Consider the following 17,191-nt stretch of genomic DNA (forward strand, 5'->3'; position numbering starts at 1 on the left):
GTATTCTGTGTAGCTAGGGTGTGGGAGATAGGACGGAGGTCTAAATCTATTCCTTTTGTACTATATAGCTCTGGTTGTCTTGGAACTGGCTCTGTAGACCAGGCTGGCCTCAAACTCACAGAGATCCACCTGCCTCTGCCTACGTGCTGAGGAAGTGCACCACCATGTCCAGTAAAGCTAGTACTTTACTGCTGACCAGGACTAGGAAGCAGAAATGTGTGATATTGGTCACATGATCAACAGCTTCTATTCCCTAGGAACCTAGAAACCTGTTCCCTGGGTCTCCTGTTTCCTCTCCACCTTCATTCGCATTCAGGATATTCAAAGACCAGACTGATAACCATGGCCATAGTGTGGTGTTGGGGATCCTGAGGGCCTTTGTTTGGTTCTTTGCTGATTGCCAGGCTTTCTGTGCCCCTGGGTGGGAATTGACAGAGATGCCTGCCTTCTGTTGGAATCTCTCAGCCTGGAAGCTATGCAGGATGGGGAGGTTTGACCCTTGCTGAACTCCTGTTCTGGGTGTTCATAGCCTTCCCTGTAACATGCACCCATTTGGCCTCTGAAGTGTACAGACCTCTTCTCAGAGTTGGGTCTCTTAAGTAGACAGAGCAGTGGTGATTATGCTTTTAACAGCTGTCAATCAATGTGAAACAACCTTGCGTGTGTGTGTGTGTGTGTGTGTGTGTGTGTGTGTGAGAGAGAGAGAGAGAGAGAGAGAGAGAGAGAGAGAGAGAGAGAGAAATTTCTATGTATTGTCACTATGCTGTGCTGTTACTGTCACAAAGGAACAAACAAAACGTTTTTGGATGCTGTGTCAGCCAGAGGGGTTAGAGAAATGGCTCCATGTTTAAAATCACACACTTCATCCCTACCGTGTCTTTACCACTCTGGCTCTGCACCCTGCCTTGGTCTCACAGGGCTGTGAAAGGATCCAGACATTTCATTGTGCCGTGTGCTTAGTATAGTGAGGGCTTGCGTTGGGAAGCCAAGAGCTGATTAGATCTGTGGCTTTTCAAGGTCAGGTAGAGGGCTCGAGGTCAGCATCCAGCCTCTTCCTTCCTGATCCTGGTTGTTTCCTGGGTCTGCCTGGGCATCTTCTATCTGGGGGGATGTCAAAACCAGGCCCTTTCACAAAGGTCACATGATCCCAGGACCTGGACCCCAACCACGGCTAAACCTCCAATCTTGCTGAATCTGGGGCTGTAGCTCAGTTGGTAGAGTGTCTGTATAGCATGCAAAAGGCCCAGGGCTAAGTCCTCAGCACTGCAAAAAGCCACAAGCAGCCCCCACATGCAGTCCCAGCATTCAGGAGGTGGAGGCAAGATGATCAGACATTCAAGGCCATCTTCAACTACAAATCAAGTTGGAGACCAGCCTGCTTTATGTGATTCCTTGTCTCAAAGCAGATCAAAACAAAGCAGAAACAAACTTGTGGAGAACAGCCTCTTGCACGTAGGCATGGAGGCCAGGCCTAGACCACTGGGAAGTTTCGTAAGAACCCGGTCATCTGAGCTCCTCCCTAAGCTCATCTCCTTGACAAAGTCCAGTGGTCACGTGTAGACTTGGGACTCAGTTCTCAGAGTCTTCCCCTAGATCTCTGGAGCAGAGACCAGCAGGTTGGGGGTGGGTCATCAGTAACCAGATTATGACTCTAGTTAGGTATTTATACTGGTGAACTTCCCAGGCTTCCCTCCCATCATTTACCACACAGTGTAACCTGGGAACCCAATACTTGGAGAACTAATGTGTCAGTGGCCACCATCACCTGTCTAAGCAGCAGGAGAACCCTGCCAGACAGGCTTGTGGGGAGCTGCTGCTGCAGGCCAGATAGACTTGGTTTCCTGCAGTCCTATTCAGGGGTCTATGAAATTTGCCAGGCTTTCCCTATTCTCTGCCTCACCCCCTGAAGAGATACTGAACCTCAAAATTGAAGGACATGAGCTTTGAGTCAGGGAGCTTCATGCTCAGATTGACTCCACTTAGTAGTAATTGTGTGATCATGGGCAAATTACAAAACTCAGTTCCTCATCAACAGTGGAAACTGGACAATAATAAGACAATAAAAAACAATGGACAGTAATGTAACAATAAAAATGACAACAACAAAACAGTAAAAAACACTAAAAGCCATGCAGGGCCTGGTGTGGAGCGAGCTCCCCATAAGGTTAACTCTGGCTACGGTCTGGCCCACTTGTCTGCCTCTCCTCACACAGTGCGGCTCCAGGCGCCAGAAGCCTGATCACCACTGGGAACTGGGCAGACATGGAGCTTCTTGGGAACTATTGGAGGCATCCAGAGTGTGTATGACGTGTGTGCACACGTGTACCTTGGCACATGTGTGGAGGTTAGATGACACCTTCAGCTGTCAGTTCTTACCTTCCGTCTTGAGTGATTCAAAGTCTCTTTGCTGCCTGTCACTGCATAAGCCTAGGGGCTTCTGAAGATCCTCCTGTGTCTGCTTCCCATCTCCTTATCTGTATCTGGAGGTACAGATGTGTGCTAGCATGACTAGCTTTATGTGGATTGTGGGAATTTGAATTCATGTCCTGATATGTGCATGGCAAAAGCTTTACTGATTGAGCTAGCCTAAGATGCAGCCCAAAGCCAGGGGCTCTTTAGCAGTAAGAAAGGTATTAACTTTCCTGTTTTGAAGTACAGTGTGCATAGCATTTTTGAGGTGCAGGTATGTGGATAATAACAAGCTGCAGGAACTGAGGAACCCATGCTTTGAGGACCAGATATGTATTGGGGTCATAGGTTGAGCAGGATCACTGTATTTGCTGTGGAATTTCAGAAGTGGATTTAGGGGAAAAGAGGCCATATCCATCTTAGCACACTTAGTCCTTAGGAATTGCTTTATGAGGCTGGTGGTCTCTTACCCAGGTGTGCTATCTCTTGGCAGGTTGCCTCCTTGGGAGGGATGGGCACACCCAAACTCAGTCATCTCATAAGAAGTATGTCTTAGGTTTGGCTAGGCTGCATGGCCGAAGCCTACTTAGAAAGATGGATCAGCGTTCAAGGCCGCCTTTGGTTACAGGGCAAGTTCAAGGTCAGCCAGGTTAACTTAGTGAAACCTTGTTTCAAAAATAATTTAGGGGGCTGGAGAAATGGCTCCTTGGTAAAGAGCCTTGCCTGCACTTCCAGGTGGGGCAGGTTCACTTCCCAGTACCCACATGATGGTTCACAACCATCTGTAACTCCAGTTACAGGAGCTGATGCTGTTCTCTGGCCTCTAAGGGCACTTGGCATGCATGTGGGACATGGATGTATATGCAGGTAAAACACCCATACACAAGATAATAGAAAATTATAAACAAATAAAGGCTGAGATTTACTATAGCTCAGTGGTAAAACACTTGCTTAAAATGCATGAGGGCCTACATCCAAGCAATAGTATACCAAACAAAAAAACCTGTCCTGTTGGCAGTTATATCTCTACATGCCGAGGCAGGAAGACTGAGAATTTGAGGCCAATCTGGGCAATATCACTGGACTCTTGTCTAAAAAACAAACAAAAAAACTAGACATAGAAAAGTATGTCATGACTTGGCTGGGCCCAGGGCAACAAAGGATTCATTTGGTTTCACGTGAATGTCTTAGAGACTGAAACCTTGTGGAGGGAAATTTGGTCTCTGACTTGACAGATTGATGGAGATAAGGCAGCGACCATCCATCCTGTTCTCACCCAGGACCGAGAGTAGTCATCTGAGGTACCCCACCAATATGTCTATATTTCCAGTCCGGGCTTTGTAGTTCCGTGTATTTTAAGTAGGCTTGGTGTCTCTAGAGGGATAGTAGACAAAATGATCCTGCACTGATGATGCCCAGCTGGGTGGGTCCTTGGCTGTAGACCTCTGGCTTTGTACTCCACACAGTCTAGGCTTTGTTGAGGCTTTGGCCGAATCCTAATGGATTTTGACTAGGTCTCAACCCTGAATGGGAGTAGTGGGCTGGGCATCAGCATGGGCCCTGAGGCTCCCAGGGCTGTGACAAGCCCACTAAGGTGGACTTGGAGGGACAGAGAGAGGGAGAGGGAGGGAGGGTATTTTAGAGTTTCCTAAGTCAGTCAGGTCCTACCTTCCCTTGTCCATTCTTAGAGATAGGAGATGGGTGAACATTTGTTAGGAGAGGGCTACATGGTTAATACTGGCTGTTTATGTCTGCCTTCTCATGGACAGAGTCGTGGGGAACCTCGGGCTGCAGGAAGTCGCTACTTGTAGACTGATTGCTTCTAGTTCTTTGGTATGTGTCCCCTGTGCCAGCCTACTAGCAGTGTCTATGGCTGCCTTTCCTGGGAGCACAGTAGCTTGGTGCCTGGCAGGTCTGGGTGGGGTGTATTTGAGGACTTGTCTAGGAATGAGGATGCAAGAATTTCCGAGGGTCCTTGTCATCTCAGCAAGAGCAGGGTCACTATTCTGGAGGAAGGCTGAGCTCTGGCTGAGTCCTCAGAGTGCTCAAGGTGCCTGATCTGGTGCCTAGAGAGGGGCTGAGTGAACTTGTTGAAGGACAGGAGTGATGCCACAGTGTTCTGTGTCCCAAGGCATTTGTAGTCCCAGTCTTCTCTGGACAAGAGAATCTGAGAGATGCTGAGTGTCTTAACCACTTACTTTTCCTTTTGCTGTGATAAAATACCTCACAAAAGCAGCGTAAGGGAGGAAGGGTTCGTTTTAAGGTCACAGTTTGGAGGCACTAAGGTCATCCTGGCAAGAGTGGGAGGCAGCTGGTTACATTGTATCTGCAGTCAGGAAGCAGAGAGCAACAATGTAGTGCTTAGCTCCGCTTTCCTTTTTATTCAGTCCAGGGTCCCAGCAGGTAGTCCAGTGCCTGCAGTTAAGGTGTATCTTCCCACATCAATAAACCTAATAGGTAATCTCTCAAAGATGTGCTTGCTCACTGTGTAACTTTCCATCATTCAGATAAACAGTTAATATTAACTGTCACACTGAGCAAAAAGCCCTTCTTCCTGGCCTCCCAGAGAGAGACTCAAGTTTCCTGGGAGAAGTATCAGTTGAGATAGTGACCTCACAGGAGAAAGGGTTAAACCTTGGCCTGGGCAGCTGACACCTCTTGCCTTTACCTGGAGAAGGCCTAAGAGTACCCCCTTTGGGCCCAGACATTGTAGAGGAAGGCAGGAACTCAGCCTGGTATTTCTCCTTTCTATTATAGTGGTGATAGATGTTCCTTATAAAAGATTCAAACAGTACAAAAATAGCCACAGAGAAGATAGTTCCCTGCAGCCTCTCACCCGGTGATCTCTTCTGCTGCATGTGACCTTCAGGCCAAGCACAGACGATGTCTATGGTCCCTCTAGCATCTTAGCAGGGTCTTGGGTGGATTGGTGTTAGAGTCTGTAACACTGCCCCCCTTCTATTTCTTAGGTCTTGGTGAGGCTTTGTCTGGATTTGAGGAAAGTGACTAGGACCTTGGTTCTTAAACACCTAAAGGCTGAGAGCCAGGTATTAAAGATTAAAAACATCTTTACCCACAATAAAATGTGACTTTTGTCCTATTTTATGAAACCAAATATTTTTCATTTATTTTTCTGATGCCACATACACAACCAGGGTGAAAAAAACCAGCTATTGTGACACAGTACTCAGAAGGCTGAGGCTGGCGGATCCTAATTTAGAGACCAGCCTAGGCTATATAACAAGATCTTGCCTCAAAAGGCATTAAGAACCCCTTTCTTCCACAATAAAGCAAACCCACTGCCACCAGCCTTATGGTGAATTTAATGTATTTTTGGATGAGAAACCTAACCACACTCACCCCCTCACTATGTAACTGGGGCTGGTCTTGAGCTGGTCATTTTCCTGCCACAGCCTCCCAAGAGCTAAGGTTACACTTGTGTACCTAACAAGACTAGTTACATAGCAGGTTCTAAGAAAAGGGCCCACTCCCATTCCCATCCTCTCCCCTGCCTGCCAGGATCTCCAAGTTGCCAGTGTTATGGGGAAGGGAGCTCCCAATGAGGAATGGTTGCCTTATGCTCCTGAAGTACGCATGCATGTCCACTGTGTATATCTTGGACTCTGTTGGCAGCAATGCTAATGGCCTTCGCCCTTGCTTGAGTGCTGGTCTTGAACTCTAGTAAGAAGCATTTCCCTCAGATACTTGGAGATATTCATCGCCCCGTGTGTGGCGTTGATAATGGAGGCCTTTGGGGTTTTCTGTATATGCTTCTTGTTTGGAGGTCTCATAGCAGCATTGGTGGGTGTGGTGCTGGCTTTGTTCACTGGGTTATGTACTTTGGGGCCTTCCGTGTGGTGCTGGTGGCTTTCAGTTCAAGAAAACTTTGTGTTGTTTCTTTCATAGTTTCTTGCTCTGTCTTCCCTCCCTCCCTCCCTCCCTCCCTCTCTCCCTCCCTCCCTCCTTCCCTCTTTCCCTCCCTCCCTCTCTTTCCTTGTCCCTCTCTTTCTCTTTCCCTCTCATTCTCTTTCTCTTATTTTTTTAGACAGATTTTTGCTCTGTAGCCTTTACTGCCTGGGAACTCACAACCTAGCCCAGGCTGGCCTTGAATTTGCAGTAATCCCCCTGTTTCTGCCTCCTGAGTGCTGAGATGATAGGTGCACACGATTAAACTGTTTCTTTTTAAAGCAATGATACAACTTTTTTTTTCTTTTGGTTTTTCAAGACAGGGTTTCACTGTGTAGCTGTCCTGGAACTCTCTCTGTAGACCAGGCTGGCCTCAAACTCGGAAATCCGCCTGCCTCTGCCTCCCAAGTGCTGGGATTAAAGGCGTGCGCCACCACTGCCCAGCATAAATAAGTCTTAAAAGAGGTAAAAACTGAGAGGGGCTAGAGAGATGGCTCAGGGTTTAAGAGCACTGGCTCTATTCCAGAGGGCACAGGTTTGGTTCCCAGAACCCACATGATGACTCACAACTGTGACCTAACTCCAGTCCCAGGAGACCCAGTGCCCTCTTTTGGTCTTAGAGGCACCTGCACACATGTGGTACACATACATACATACATACATACATACAGGAAAACCACTCATACGTATAAAATAAAATGTATAATGTTAATTTTAAAAAGAAATCTATTTTAAAACAATTTTGTATACATATAATTTTTCATGCATTAAAAATAAAAACAAATTTGTATACTAATGAGATGAAGGTGATTCTTTTTGCATAAAGAAGTAAATCTCAGTGGGGCACAGCATACAGACCTATGTTGCCAACACTCAGGGGGATTGCTGCAAGTTCCAGCCAAGCCTGATCTACAGAGTGAGTTCTAGGCCAGCCTGGTCTACATAAATGAATTCCAGACCAGCCAAAGCTTTTTGGTGAAACTCTTTCCAAAGAACAAAACTAATAATACCAATTCTAACTCTTGGCTGGATATCTGGTATTGCAGAATGTAGAGCATCTTCAACAGTTTCCAGAGCTGACAGATATTTTGACTTTATAAGCAATGCTGAGACCACCAGATCACATAAATATGTACTACAAAATGTCAAAAGTATGTTTTAGGGCTGTTAAAAAAATTCCTAGGAAGTGTTCTAACTCCACCAAAATTCATTTAATTATTTTCAATTTTTAATTTTTAAGCTTTTGTTCATCCATAGATTGGATGTTCTTTCTCATAAATTTAATGTTTGTTTTGAAATGAAACTCAAGTCAACTCTAGGAATTTTTGCATGTGTATGTGTGTGAATGGGATGTGTAAGACCTGTGTGTGTATGTGTGTGTGTAGAGGCCAGAGGACCACATTGAGTGTCATCACTAAGAAACCATCCACCTTGTTTTCTGACAGTCTCTCGCTGATCTGAATGATAGGCTAAGCTGATTGGCCAGTGAGCCTCAGGGATCTGTCTGTCTTCCTCCACAGTGCCACCTTTACAAGTACATGTCACTGAACTGGCTGCTGTTCACACAGGTGCTGAGGCTCAAACTCAGTCCTCATGCTTGTGTGGAGAGGACTTTACTAAGTATGCCATCCTCCCAGCCCCCAGACAGTAACTTTGAATCAAATATTCTAATGCAACCCAGAGCTGGGCTGTAACAGGGAAATATGAAGACTTCGTGCTGTGATTAAACTATGATTCTGTAAAAACAGAACACTTTGTGCATACAGTAGAAACATGGCAATTCATGACATACCATAGTCTCTAATCCTAGCTCAGGTGTTGGCCAGTGTTTGCTGGGTTGTGTGGTGTGAAGGGTATGGACAGTGCAAAGTGTGCCTGCACTTTGGGTGTTCAGACCTGAGCTGGAGCAAAGGTGCCTGCAGCAATTACACTTTGGAATCCTGGCAGGATTGATTTTGAAGTGAGTTTTGGTTTTTATATTATTCACAGACCTTTTTGGTTCCCAAAATTTTCACAACGTTCACACTCATTTCCCTCCGTGGGTCACAACCCTCAGTTTAAAACCTGGGACTCAGCTAAAGGATGTGCTGCTGTCTCTTCATGAAGGTACCTTTTCCTCTTTGCAGTTACTGAACAAGCAGGTGTGTGTGTGTGTGTGTGTGTGTGTGTGTGTGTGCATGTACATGCACAGCGCATTCATGCAGGAGTGTATGAGCTCAAGTGTGTAAATGTAGTGGGTGGTGTGTGTGTATGTGGAGGTCAGAGGTCATTTCCGGTGTCTTTCTCTATTGCTCTGCTCCTTATTCTCCAAGACAGAGTCTGTCTTTGAACCTGGAGCTCACGGACTAGCTAGAGTGGCTGAACCGCAAACCCCAGAGATCCACTCTTCTCCATCGCTGGGGTTACAGACACAGAACACCACAGCCAGCTTCTTATGTGTGTGCTGGGGACCCCAACTCAAGTCCTCTCACCAACTGAGCCGTATCTTCAGTCCCAACAGGCGGCACTGAGAGGAAGTTAATGCCCTGTTTCTGAGAACCAATGTTGTACAGTACTAGAGTCCAATGAACCTGACCCAGATCCGCTGCTAAACGGAGTTGCACCAGGGTGCTCCATGACTTTATTAGACCCGGAAGGACCTGGGAGACAGTGAAGCACTCAAGCATTTCTGTGAGGACTCTGTCCAGAGGATTCCTTCCCAAAGCCAGGGCACACTGCCCTAAAGTGAGAGGCACCAGCCATCATGCTGGGTCCCAGAGGAGATGCCCCTGGCAGGGATCTGTCCCTGTTGGGCAGCCTCCACCATGAGCTCCTGCAGCCTCACCAGGGATGCAGACTCGAGGGAGGCATGGAGCGTGAAGGGAAGCCTGACACCATGAGCTAAAGCAACTCTTTCCCCTTGAAGCTGTTTATACTGAGTAAGATAGCATCACAGAGACTGCCAGGGGACCACCAACCTACATTCTTGTGTGTGTACATGTGAGTGCAGTGCTGGTGGGGGCCAGAAGAGGGCCTCACTTACAAGTGGAGTTGCAGGGGTTTGTGAACCACTTACTGTGGATGGATGGTCAGCAAGGCAGTGTATGCTCTTCACAGCTGAGCTGTCTCTCTAGCCCCAATGTTTTGCTTTTTAAAAGACCAGTTTTACTTTTAGATTTAGAGAAAGTCAGGTAAAGTTTGAATTTTGTCTACCTCCCACACCTCCCCCAGGCGCCAGTGTCTTGTGGTGTTGCTAACATCTCCAGCAGTGTGGTGCGTTTGTTACGGATGGGAGGCCGATTACCAAGGCATCAGGTGCCTTTATTGCTTAGTCTTTTTTTAAAGGCAGATTTTTAAAAAATATTTTGTTTTTATTTAATGTATCTGAGTACACTGTAGCTGTCTTCAGATACACCAGAATCATTACAGATGGTTGTGAGCCACCATGTGGTTGCTTGGAATTGAACTCAGGACCTCTGGAAGAGCAGTTAGTGCTCTTAACTGCTGAGCCATCTCTCCAGCCCTATTGCTTAGTTTTTGAGACAGAGCCTCACTATGTCATCCCTAGCTGGCCTATAGATCTCTGTAGCCCAGGCTGCCCCTAAATTTGTGGCCATCCTGGTGTCTCCATGGCTGATTATACATCAGGGCTCTTTTTGTATGTTCCATATTCTTCAGGTGTTGAAACAGAATGACACCACAGTGACATCATCTGGATAGTCTCACTGCATCAAAATGCCCTCCTCCTTCACAAAAATGCTCAGCCTGTTCTCTTCCCTTTCCTCCCTGAAGTCCCCTGCCAACCACTGATCATTCTTTGTTTCATTCTAATTTTTTGTTGTTTTTGTTTTTCGAGACAGGGTTTCTCTGTGTAGCTCTGGCTGTCCTGGAACTCACTCTGTAGACCAGGCTGGCCTCGAACTCAGAAATCCGCCTGCCTCTGCCTCCCAAGTGCTGGGATTAAAGACATGCGCCACCATCACCCGGCTCATTCTGATTTTTTTAAGGCCGGGGTGTCTTGCATAGTCTTTGCTGACCTCAAGCTTTCAGTGCCTTCATCCACTCTCCTCCCCCACTTCCATCCTGCCAGGGACTCTCAAGGGGGTCATCCCCCTGTTCTGCAGATTGAAAAGGCTTAGGCTCAGAACAGCATCCCCTCATCCTGCCTCAGCATCCCCAGTGGTACGGTACAGGTGTATACTGCCTGCCATGTTCTGTCCTGATCTTTTTCTTGTCTTGATAGTTGTGTCTTTTCTTCAGTGGCATACAGTGGAGTCCATAAAGTCTTATTGAATGGGTTCTTTCTCTTGCGTGTTTATAAATCTTCCGGTGACTTTTTATGCCTCGGTAGCTCATTCTCTTGTTTATCATCGCATAAAATCCCACTGTCTGTATCAGAGAGTTTATATACTCATTTATTGATGGCGTCTTGGCAACTTCCAAGTCTGGGCTGTTGCAAATAGAGGTGCTAGAAATTTCTGAGAGATTTCATTTTTGGTGGACACAATTTTGTGCCTGGACAGGTAAAAACCAAGAAGTCCACTTGCTCCTTGCATGGTAACAGTATATTCGGTTTTCTGAGAGGTACGTGGGCATGGTGGTGCACACCTGTAATCCCAATACCTGGGTGGTGGAGTTCACAGGAAACTACAATCAGATAGTGATTTCAAGGCCAGTCTGGGGTCTTCATACCTATAGCCATTATAGCCAGAGTAAGGGTTGTCTCTGTGACTCCCCGGGGAGTGTGTAGCTAAGGAAAATGGGCTTGGGAGTGATGGGATAAGGATGACGTCATCCTTGCCTGTCTGCTGCTCTGAGCCTAAGACTTACCTTTCAATCTGCAGAGCAGGGGGATGACCCCCTTGGGAGTACCTGGCAGGATGGAGGTGGGGGAGGAGAGTGGATGAAGGCACTCCTCCTCCCCTGGCTCTCTTGCTTCAGGTCTGTCATGCCTGTCTGTTCTGCCTCAGAGAAGTATTCTTGGCAGGACTTGGGGTGAGTCAGCGCACCCGTGAGGACTGTGCGTACATGCACTAGTGTCATGGGCCTCTGTGTGCTCTTTTTTGGTGTCTCAGAGTAGACCTGCTGGGACTGGACAGAGCAGACAATTCAAGTCATGGACAGGGCCTGGAGACAGGGCAAGTCTCAACAGGCCCGGCCTCACCCCTTTGGTAGAGGGGATGGTGAGTTATTGTGGGGTCTCTGAGCTCTAGGAAGAACACAGGTTGGGAGGGACTGTCCTGGTCACTGCTGCCTGTTCAGTGGCACCCGAGGAGCTTTCTTAACACTGGATGTGGTTTTTCCATCTTAGGTAAGCTTAAGGGCTTCTCAGCTATACTGGTAGTAACAAAACCCAAGCTTGTGTGCCAGAGCAGGAGCTGGTAGTGATGGCGGGGTGTGTCTATGACTGCCCTGGGAAATAAAGAGGGATTCTGAGGCGCTGTGACCAAAGCTTTGCCCTGCTTCTTCTCTCAGGTGGTACAAGCTACATTCCAAGCCAGGCAAGAAGGAGAAGGAGCGTGGTGAGATCCAGGTAACCATCCAGTTCACACGAAACAACCTGAGCGCCAGCATGTTTGATCTCTCCATGAAGGACAAGCCACGGTCTCCATTCAGCAAGCTCAAGGACAAAGTGAAGGGCAAGAAGAAGTATGATCTCGAGTCTGCCTCAGCGATTCTTCCAAGCAGTGCCCTGGAGGACCCTGAGTTAGGCAGCCTGGGCAAGATGGGCAAAGCCAAAGGTTTCTTCCTCCGCAACAAGCTACGCAAGTCCTCGCTCACACAGTCCAATACCTCTCTGGGCTCCGATAGCACGCTGTCCTCCACTAGTGGCAGCCTGGTCTACCAGGGCCCTGGGGCTGAGCTCCTCACTCGCTCACCAAGCCACACCAGCTGGCTGTCCACTGAAGGGGGTGAGCAAAGGGAGAGGGTGGGATCTTCTGGCGGGGAAGCAGGGCTCCTCTTCCAAGTGCTGACGGTCACATTTCCTTTCCAGGTAGGGACTCTATACAGTCCCCCAAGCTGCTCACCCACAAGAGGACATACAGTGATGAGGCCAGCCAGCTTCGAGCAGCTCCTCCCCGGGCCCTTCTTGAGCTCCAAGGCCACCTTGATAGTACCTCCCGCTCTTCCCTCTGCGTCAATGGGAGCCATGTGTACAATGAGGAACCTCAGCCCCCCTTACGGCACCGGAGCTCCATCTCAGGCCCCTTTCCACCCTCAAGCTCCTTACACAGTGTCCCACCTCGGTCCTCTGAGGAGGGGTCTCGGTCCTCCGATGACTCTTGGGGCAGAGGCAGCCATGGCACCAGCAGCTTAGAGGCAGTGCCTGGACAGGAGGAGCTGAGCAAGCAGGCCAAAGTGTTGGCTCCAGGGGCCAGTTGCTCTGGAGAGGAGGAGGGGGCCCGACTACCAGAGGGAAAGCCAGTCCAGGTTGCCACACCCATGGTGGCATCCTCTGAGGCTGTAGCAGCAGAAAAGGAGCGGAAGCCCCGAATGGGGCTCTTCCATCACCACCACCACCACCAAGGGCTGAGTCGGAATGAGCTGGGGCGCCGTGGCTCAATTGGGGAGAAAGGGAGTCCTTCCCTGGGAGCCTCCCCCCACCATTCATCCACCGGGGAAGAAAAGGCCAAGAGTAGCTGGTTTGGCCTGAGAGAATCCAAAGAACCAACTCAGAAGCCCAGGTACATGTTTAGCAAGGGTGTTTTTTGCTCTTGTATGAAGGAGGTGGGCTGTTTGGCCCCTGGGGCCTGGGTCTGGGAGTAGCAGGGATCAGGGAGCAGGCTGCCTGAGCTGTAGCTTTGCATGGGTAAGTGGGGTGTCTTGTCTTCCTGAGGTGAGGGTTGCACTGGGCCTACTGACACAGGTGAGTAGCAGGGGCACAGGGCCACGAGGGCTCTGATGCTTGTGTTGGTAGTACAAAGGAAGGGAGAGGCATTCGTGTGGCTTGTTGCTTTCCTGACCTCCATCTCTTGCTTTCTCACCTCAAGGTAAGGAAGTCTTGAGACTGGGGACTGTACCTTCAGGCACTTTCCTCTGAACTTAGATAGATGACTTCCTTTGTATCCACCTGGCTCTAGGATCTTGTCCCCTGAGGGATAGGAGTTAAATATTGCTGCTGCACTCCCCCCTCCCCCAGTTGTTTCCTAGCCTGGAAACAGACCACGGGCACCTCCTTTGAAATAAAGTCCCCCTCCCCCAGGCCTAGTGTTTCTTGACCTTGGAGCATACTCTACTGGGAATGCTGGTCACAGCTATTGGCACCATGCCTAGACTTCTCCTTTGGTCCTGGTCAGAGCCTCTGACCCCTTCTGAGACAAGGGTCTCCATGGGTAGGTCACAGACATCTGTCTTGCTGTCCAGCATTGGTGGCAGTTCCAGCTAGTCTTGAGACCAGATGTTCCTCCCCTCCACAAGTTTCCTCTCCTATTCACTTAGTGGGTATAGAGAAGGCTGGGCCCAGTTGTAAAGATGGTATGCCTGTTTCCCAGCAAAGGGGAGAGGCAGGCCCTCCTTCCACCATTTTCCTTGTGCTTCTCTGACTCCTAAACTTGGGTCAGCGGTGGACAGAAGGAAGAGGGGGTTTTTGTCCTGCCCTCATTTGGTTTTGGATTCTGTCACGGGCTGGGATACTTAAGCACCCTGGTTGCCTGCCCTGGGCCCATCTATAGGTGGCAGCTTGACAGAAGGCCTTGGGCCAAGCATCCAGGTAGGGCAAGAGGGGCCGTCCTCAGGGACTGTGAGCTCCAGCAGCACTCTCTAACCTTGGGTCCCCGAAGCAGGAGAGAAAGCTGGCCCCAGAGTTGTTGGTTGTAATGCTTGCTGAGAGTTCTAGGGAGAGAGCTGAGAGACAGGCAGCTCAGGGCAGCACTTGCAGGTTAGAGTCAGAACTAGTTACAACTAGAGGAGGATCTCTACCTTCAACTGGGAGAGCCAGCCAGTCCATAGGAACCCCTGTGCCCAGGGCTACTGTCACAAAGCCCGAAAGGTTGTTTTGAGTAAGAGCAGCAGCGCCCTCTAGTGACTCTGTGGCACTTGTGCTCTGTGGAGAGGCCTAAGGCAGTGCTGTAGAATTCAATGCTAGCAAGATGATCCTATTGGCCCTCCTGACACAGTATGCCTCTGACACGTGGCTTTTACCCTTGATCCTTACACATGTGAGGCTGAGAGGAGTCAGAACTGAGCCATATCTGGGCCACAGGACCTGCTGAGTCCTTGGGGTTAGACTGTGGCATGGCTGTGTCCTGTGTTTGAGGTAACACAGGCCACACATGTTAAACCTTCGAGTGCCTCCAGTTAGGGCCTTTGTTTTTGCTCCTTTTCCCCATAGCAACCTTTGAATACAGGAAGGGATCAAATATGAGTGTGAAAATACATTAACTAAGGTGTGGGGGGTCAGGAATTGGGTGCCACAGTGAGCCAGGGGGGTTATTAAATGACCTTTTTCACTTTTATATCTGCCCAACCCCTCCTGAACTATCATAGACAAATATTAGTGGTTGCAGAAAGGGTGGGTCATCTCAGGTGCTCTCTGGCTAGCTTTAGCATATTTCCTGTCCCACCTGTGAGTGTTTTCCCAGAATAGTTACTCTGTTAGCAGTAGTCTGGCTTTGGAAGATGGATGCTAGGGTCTCTGCCTAAGCTTAGAAGACTGCTCTGTCTCCTCATTGCATCCTGCTAATAAGAGGATAAGCAAACCTCCTGGACATGCTTTCTGGGAATTGGAGCATATCTTAGGAGGTGCCAGGAGCTTCCAAGCTCAGGAGGGATGGCTGGCTAGAAGGCACATTGTATACAGGTGGTGTCTTGAAGGCTGGCTTTAACCTTTGAGGACTGGTGGGTAGCTTTCATAGAGCCACTTGTCACTGTTAGCAAGCCTTGCTGCCTCGGGGAAACCTGTTGGGCCTGCTGCCTAGAATCCTGGCCTCAAGAGAGAGCCCTTTGCTGAGTCCATACCAACCGGTTTGTGTGCATCTCTGGGGAATCATGGTGGGGAGGAGCCTGCTGATAGAGCCTGGGGCTCCTAATCTGCTTCCCTAGTGCACTTCCCCCTGAAGTCTGACTGGCAGCAGATTGCTGCAAGCTGGAGGGTGAGTGTGAGTATGTGTATGTGTGGGGGTGGGGGGAGGGGGGTTGTCAGGTAGGGCCAAGCAATGCTGACGGGGCCACTGGGGCTACTTATGAGAAGCATAAAGAAAGACTAGTTCGTAGTGCCCCAGCCCCTTTCCTGGGACGAAGCTTGGGAGATATGGATGCTCCAGGCAGGGCTTTAATCCCAGTGGTAGGTAGTGTGTGGCTTCTCAGTCCCCTAATTCAGGGGTCAAGCTGGGCCTCTGCCCTGGGACCTACCTGGAGTGAAGGGAGAAGAGTCTGTGGGGGTGGGGACATTTGTGGAGTGGCTCCCTAGGCAGAGTTCTTACCTTTTCAGTGTCTTCCCTGCTTTGTTTGTAGAAGCAGAACCAGAAGCTGGAGGTGGGAGATGGGAACTTTGCCTCCCCCTCCTCTCCATCTTTGTCTAGAGACTGAGAGTCTATCCAGCTTGGTTGGAGCTGTTCTAGGGGAGAAATAAGGTCATAAGAATCTTTGAAAGCTGGATTTAAAAAAAATTGAATAGGGTCTCTCACCATGTATCTCTGGCTGCCCCAGGAGCTTGTCATGTAGACCAGGCTGCCTTCAACTCAAGAGAGGTCCTCTTGCCTCTACCTCCCAAGTGCTGGGTTTAAAGGTGTGCCACTACACCTTGCCTGCCTGCCTTCCTTTCTTCTTCATTTCTCTCTCTCTCTCTCTCTCTCTCTCTCTCTCTCTCTCTCTCTTTCTTTCTTTCTTTCTTTCTTTTTCAACTCGATGTATCACAGGCAGCCTTTGAACTTGTTATGCATCGGAAGATTACCTTAAGCTTCTGGTCTTCTTGACCAGTCCTAGGATTGCAGGCTTGTGCTGGCACAGCTGGCTAATACACTGCTGGGACTAGAACCCAGAGCTTCGTGCATGTTGGGAAAACATGACACCGACTAAAGTCCCAGCCTCCTTTAATTTTGGATGGCAGCGTGTGATATAGCACAGGATGGCGCTATAGGTGAGGATGGCACTGTGCTTCTGCTCTTCCCACTGCCACCATGTATAGCTTTGAAAGCTGAATCGTTTTGAAAATCTGGCTGTGTCCTGCTGGGGAAGCTGACCTCTGTCCCCAAGTTCGTTTTAGAGCCTCCTCGGCCTCTGACTGACCTGGACTCTTTGTGGTTGCCTGCTAGGCACCATGCACATCTTGTCTAGTTTAGACCTTGAGTTCCTGAAAGAATGTGCCAAGCTCCAGGCTCCTGCTCTCCTGCTGCAGCCCACCTTTCAAGATGACGGCTAGCAGAGGCCGGCTTCAGCTGCTGTGGCTCAGTACCAGTGCTTTCTGTGAAGCTACTGGTTAGGTGGGAAAGGTGGATATGAGGAGGTTCTCCAGATGCTCTCATTTAGCCAGGAGGGGTGAAGTAAGGGGACCCCAGGAGCTTGGAGAATTGAAAAGCTGCCTGTGAGGAGGGACCCTGCTGGAGGGCAGGTGTGAGGCCACCAAAGCTGGGGTCTGACAGCAAGCTCAGCCACAAGCCACTGCCAGTCTGCACACACTGGAGTATTTGGTTTGCTTTTCTCTCTTATTGTGTTCCGGGGAAGTAAAGGCTCTTAGACCTGTGTGTAAGTACTTCATAGCGTGTCCCACAAGAGGTACCAGTAAGATGAAGGTGCTCTCTGCTATAGGAGAATAACTCCTTAGCCAGTTATCCTGCGCCCTCCCCATGTGCTGAGCTCTTTTGGACATCTGCTTGATGACACTCTCATCTTTATCCCTTCCTGCAAGAGCTCAGTAAAGTATAGTCGATTTCAGTTTCCAACCCAGGCCCCCTGCTTG

The 17,191-nt window shown here is 49.1% G+C and overlaps 1 protein-coding gene across 2 annotated transcripts in view; it reads left to right on the forward strand.

Moving 5' to 3' along the window:
* Rab11fip5 (RAB11 family interacting protein 5) overlaps positions 1-17,191 on the forward strand; it is a 37,239-nt gene that overhangs the window by 12,393 nt on the left and 7,655 nt on the right. For both annotated transcript variants that reach the window (XM_028762375.1, XM_028762377.1), the window contains exons 2-3: positions 11,770-12,206; positions 12,290-12,980. In XM_028762375.1, the coding sequence (XP_028618208.1) occupies positions 11,770-12,206; positions 12,290-12,980 (1,128 nt within the window). The remainder of the gene's footprint in view (positions 1-11,769; positions 12,207-12,289; positions 12,981-17,191) is intronic.

This window comes from Grammomys surdaster, unplaced genomic scaffold (genome assembly GCF_004785775.1).
Source record: "Grammomys surdaster isolate TR1022 unplaced genomic scaffold, NIH_TR_1.0 133, whole genome shotgun sequence".
Taxonomy (NCBI): Eukaryota; Metazoa; Chordata; class Mammalia; order Rodentia; family Muridae; genus Grammomys; species Grammomys surdaster.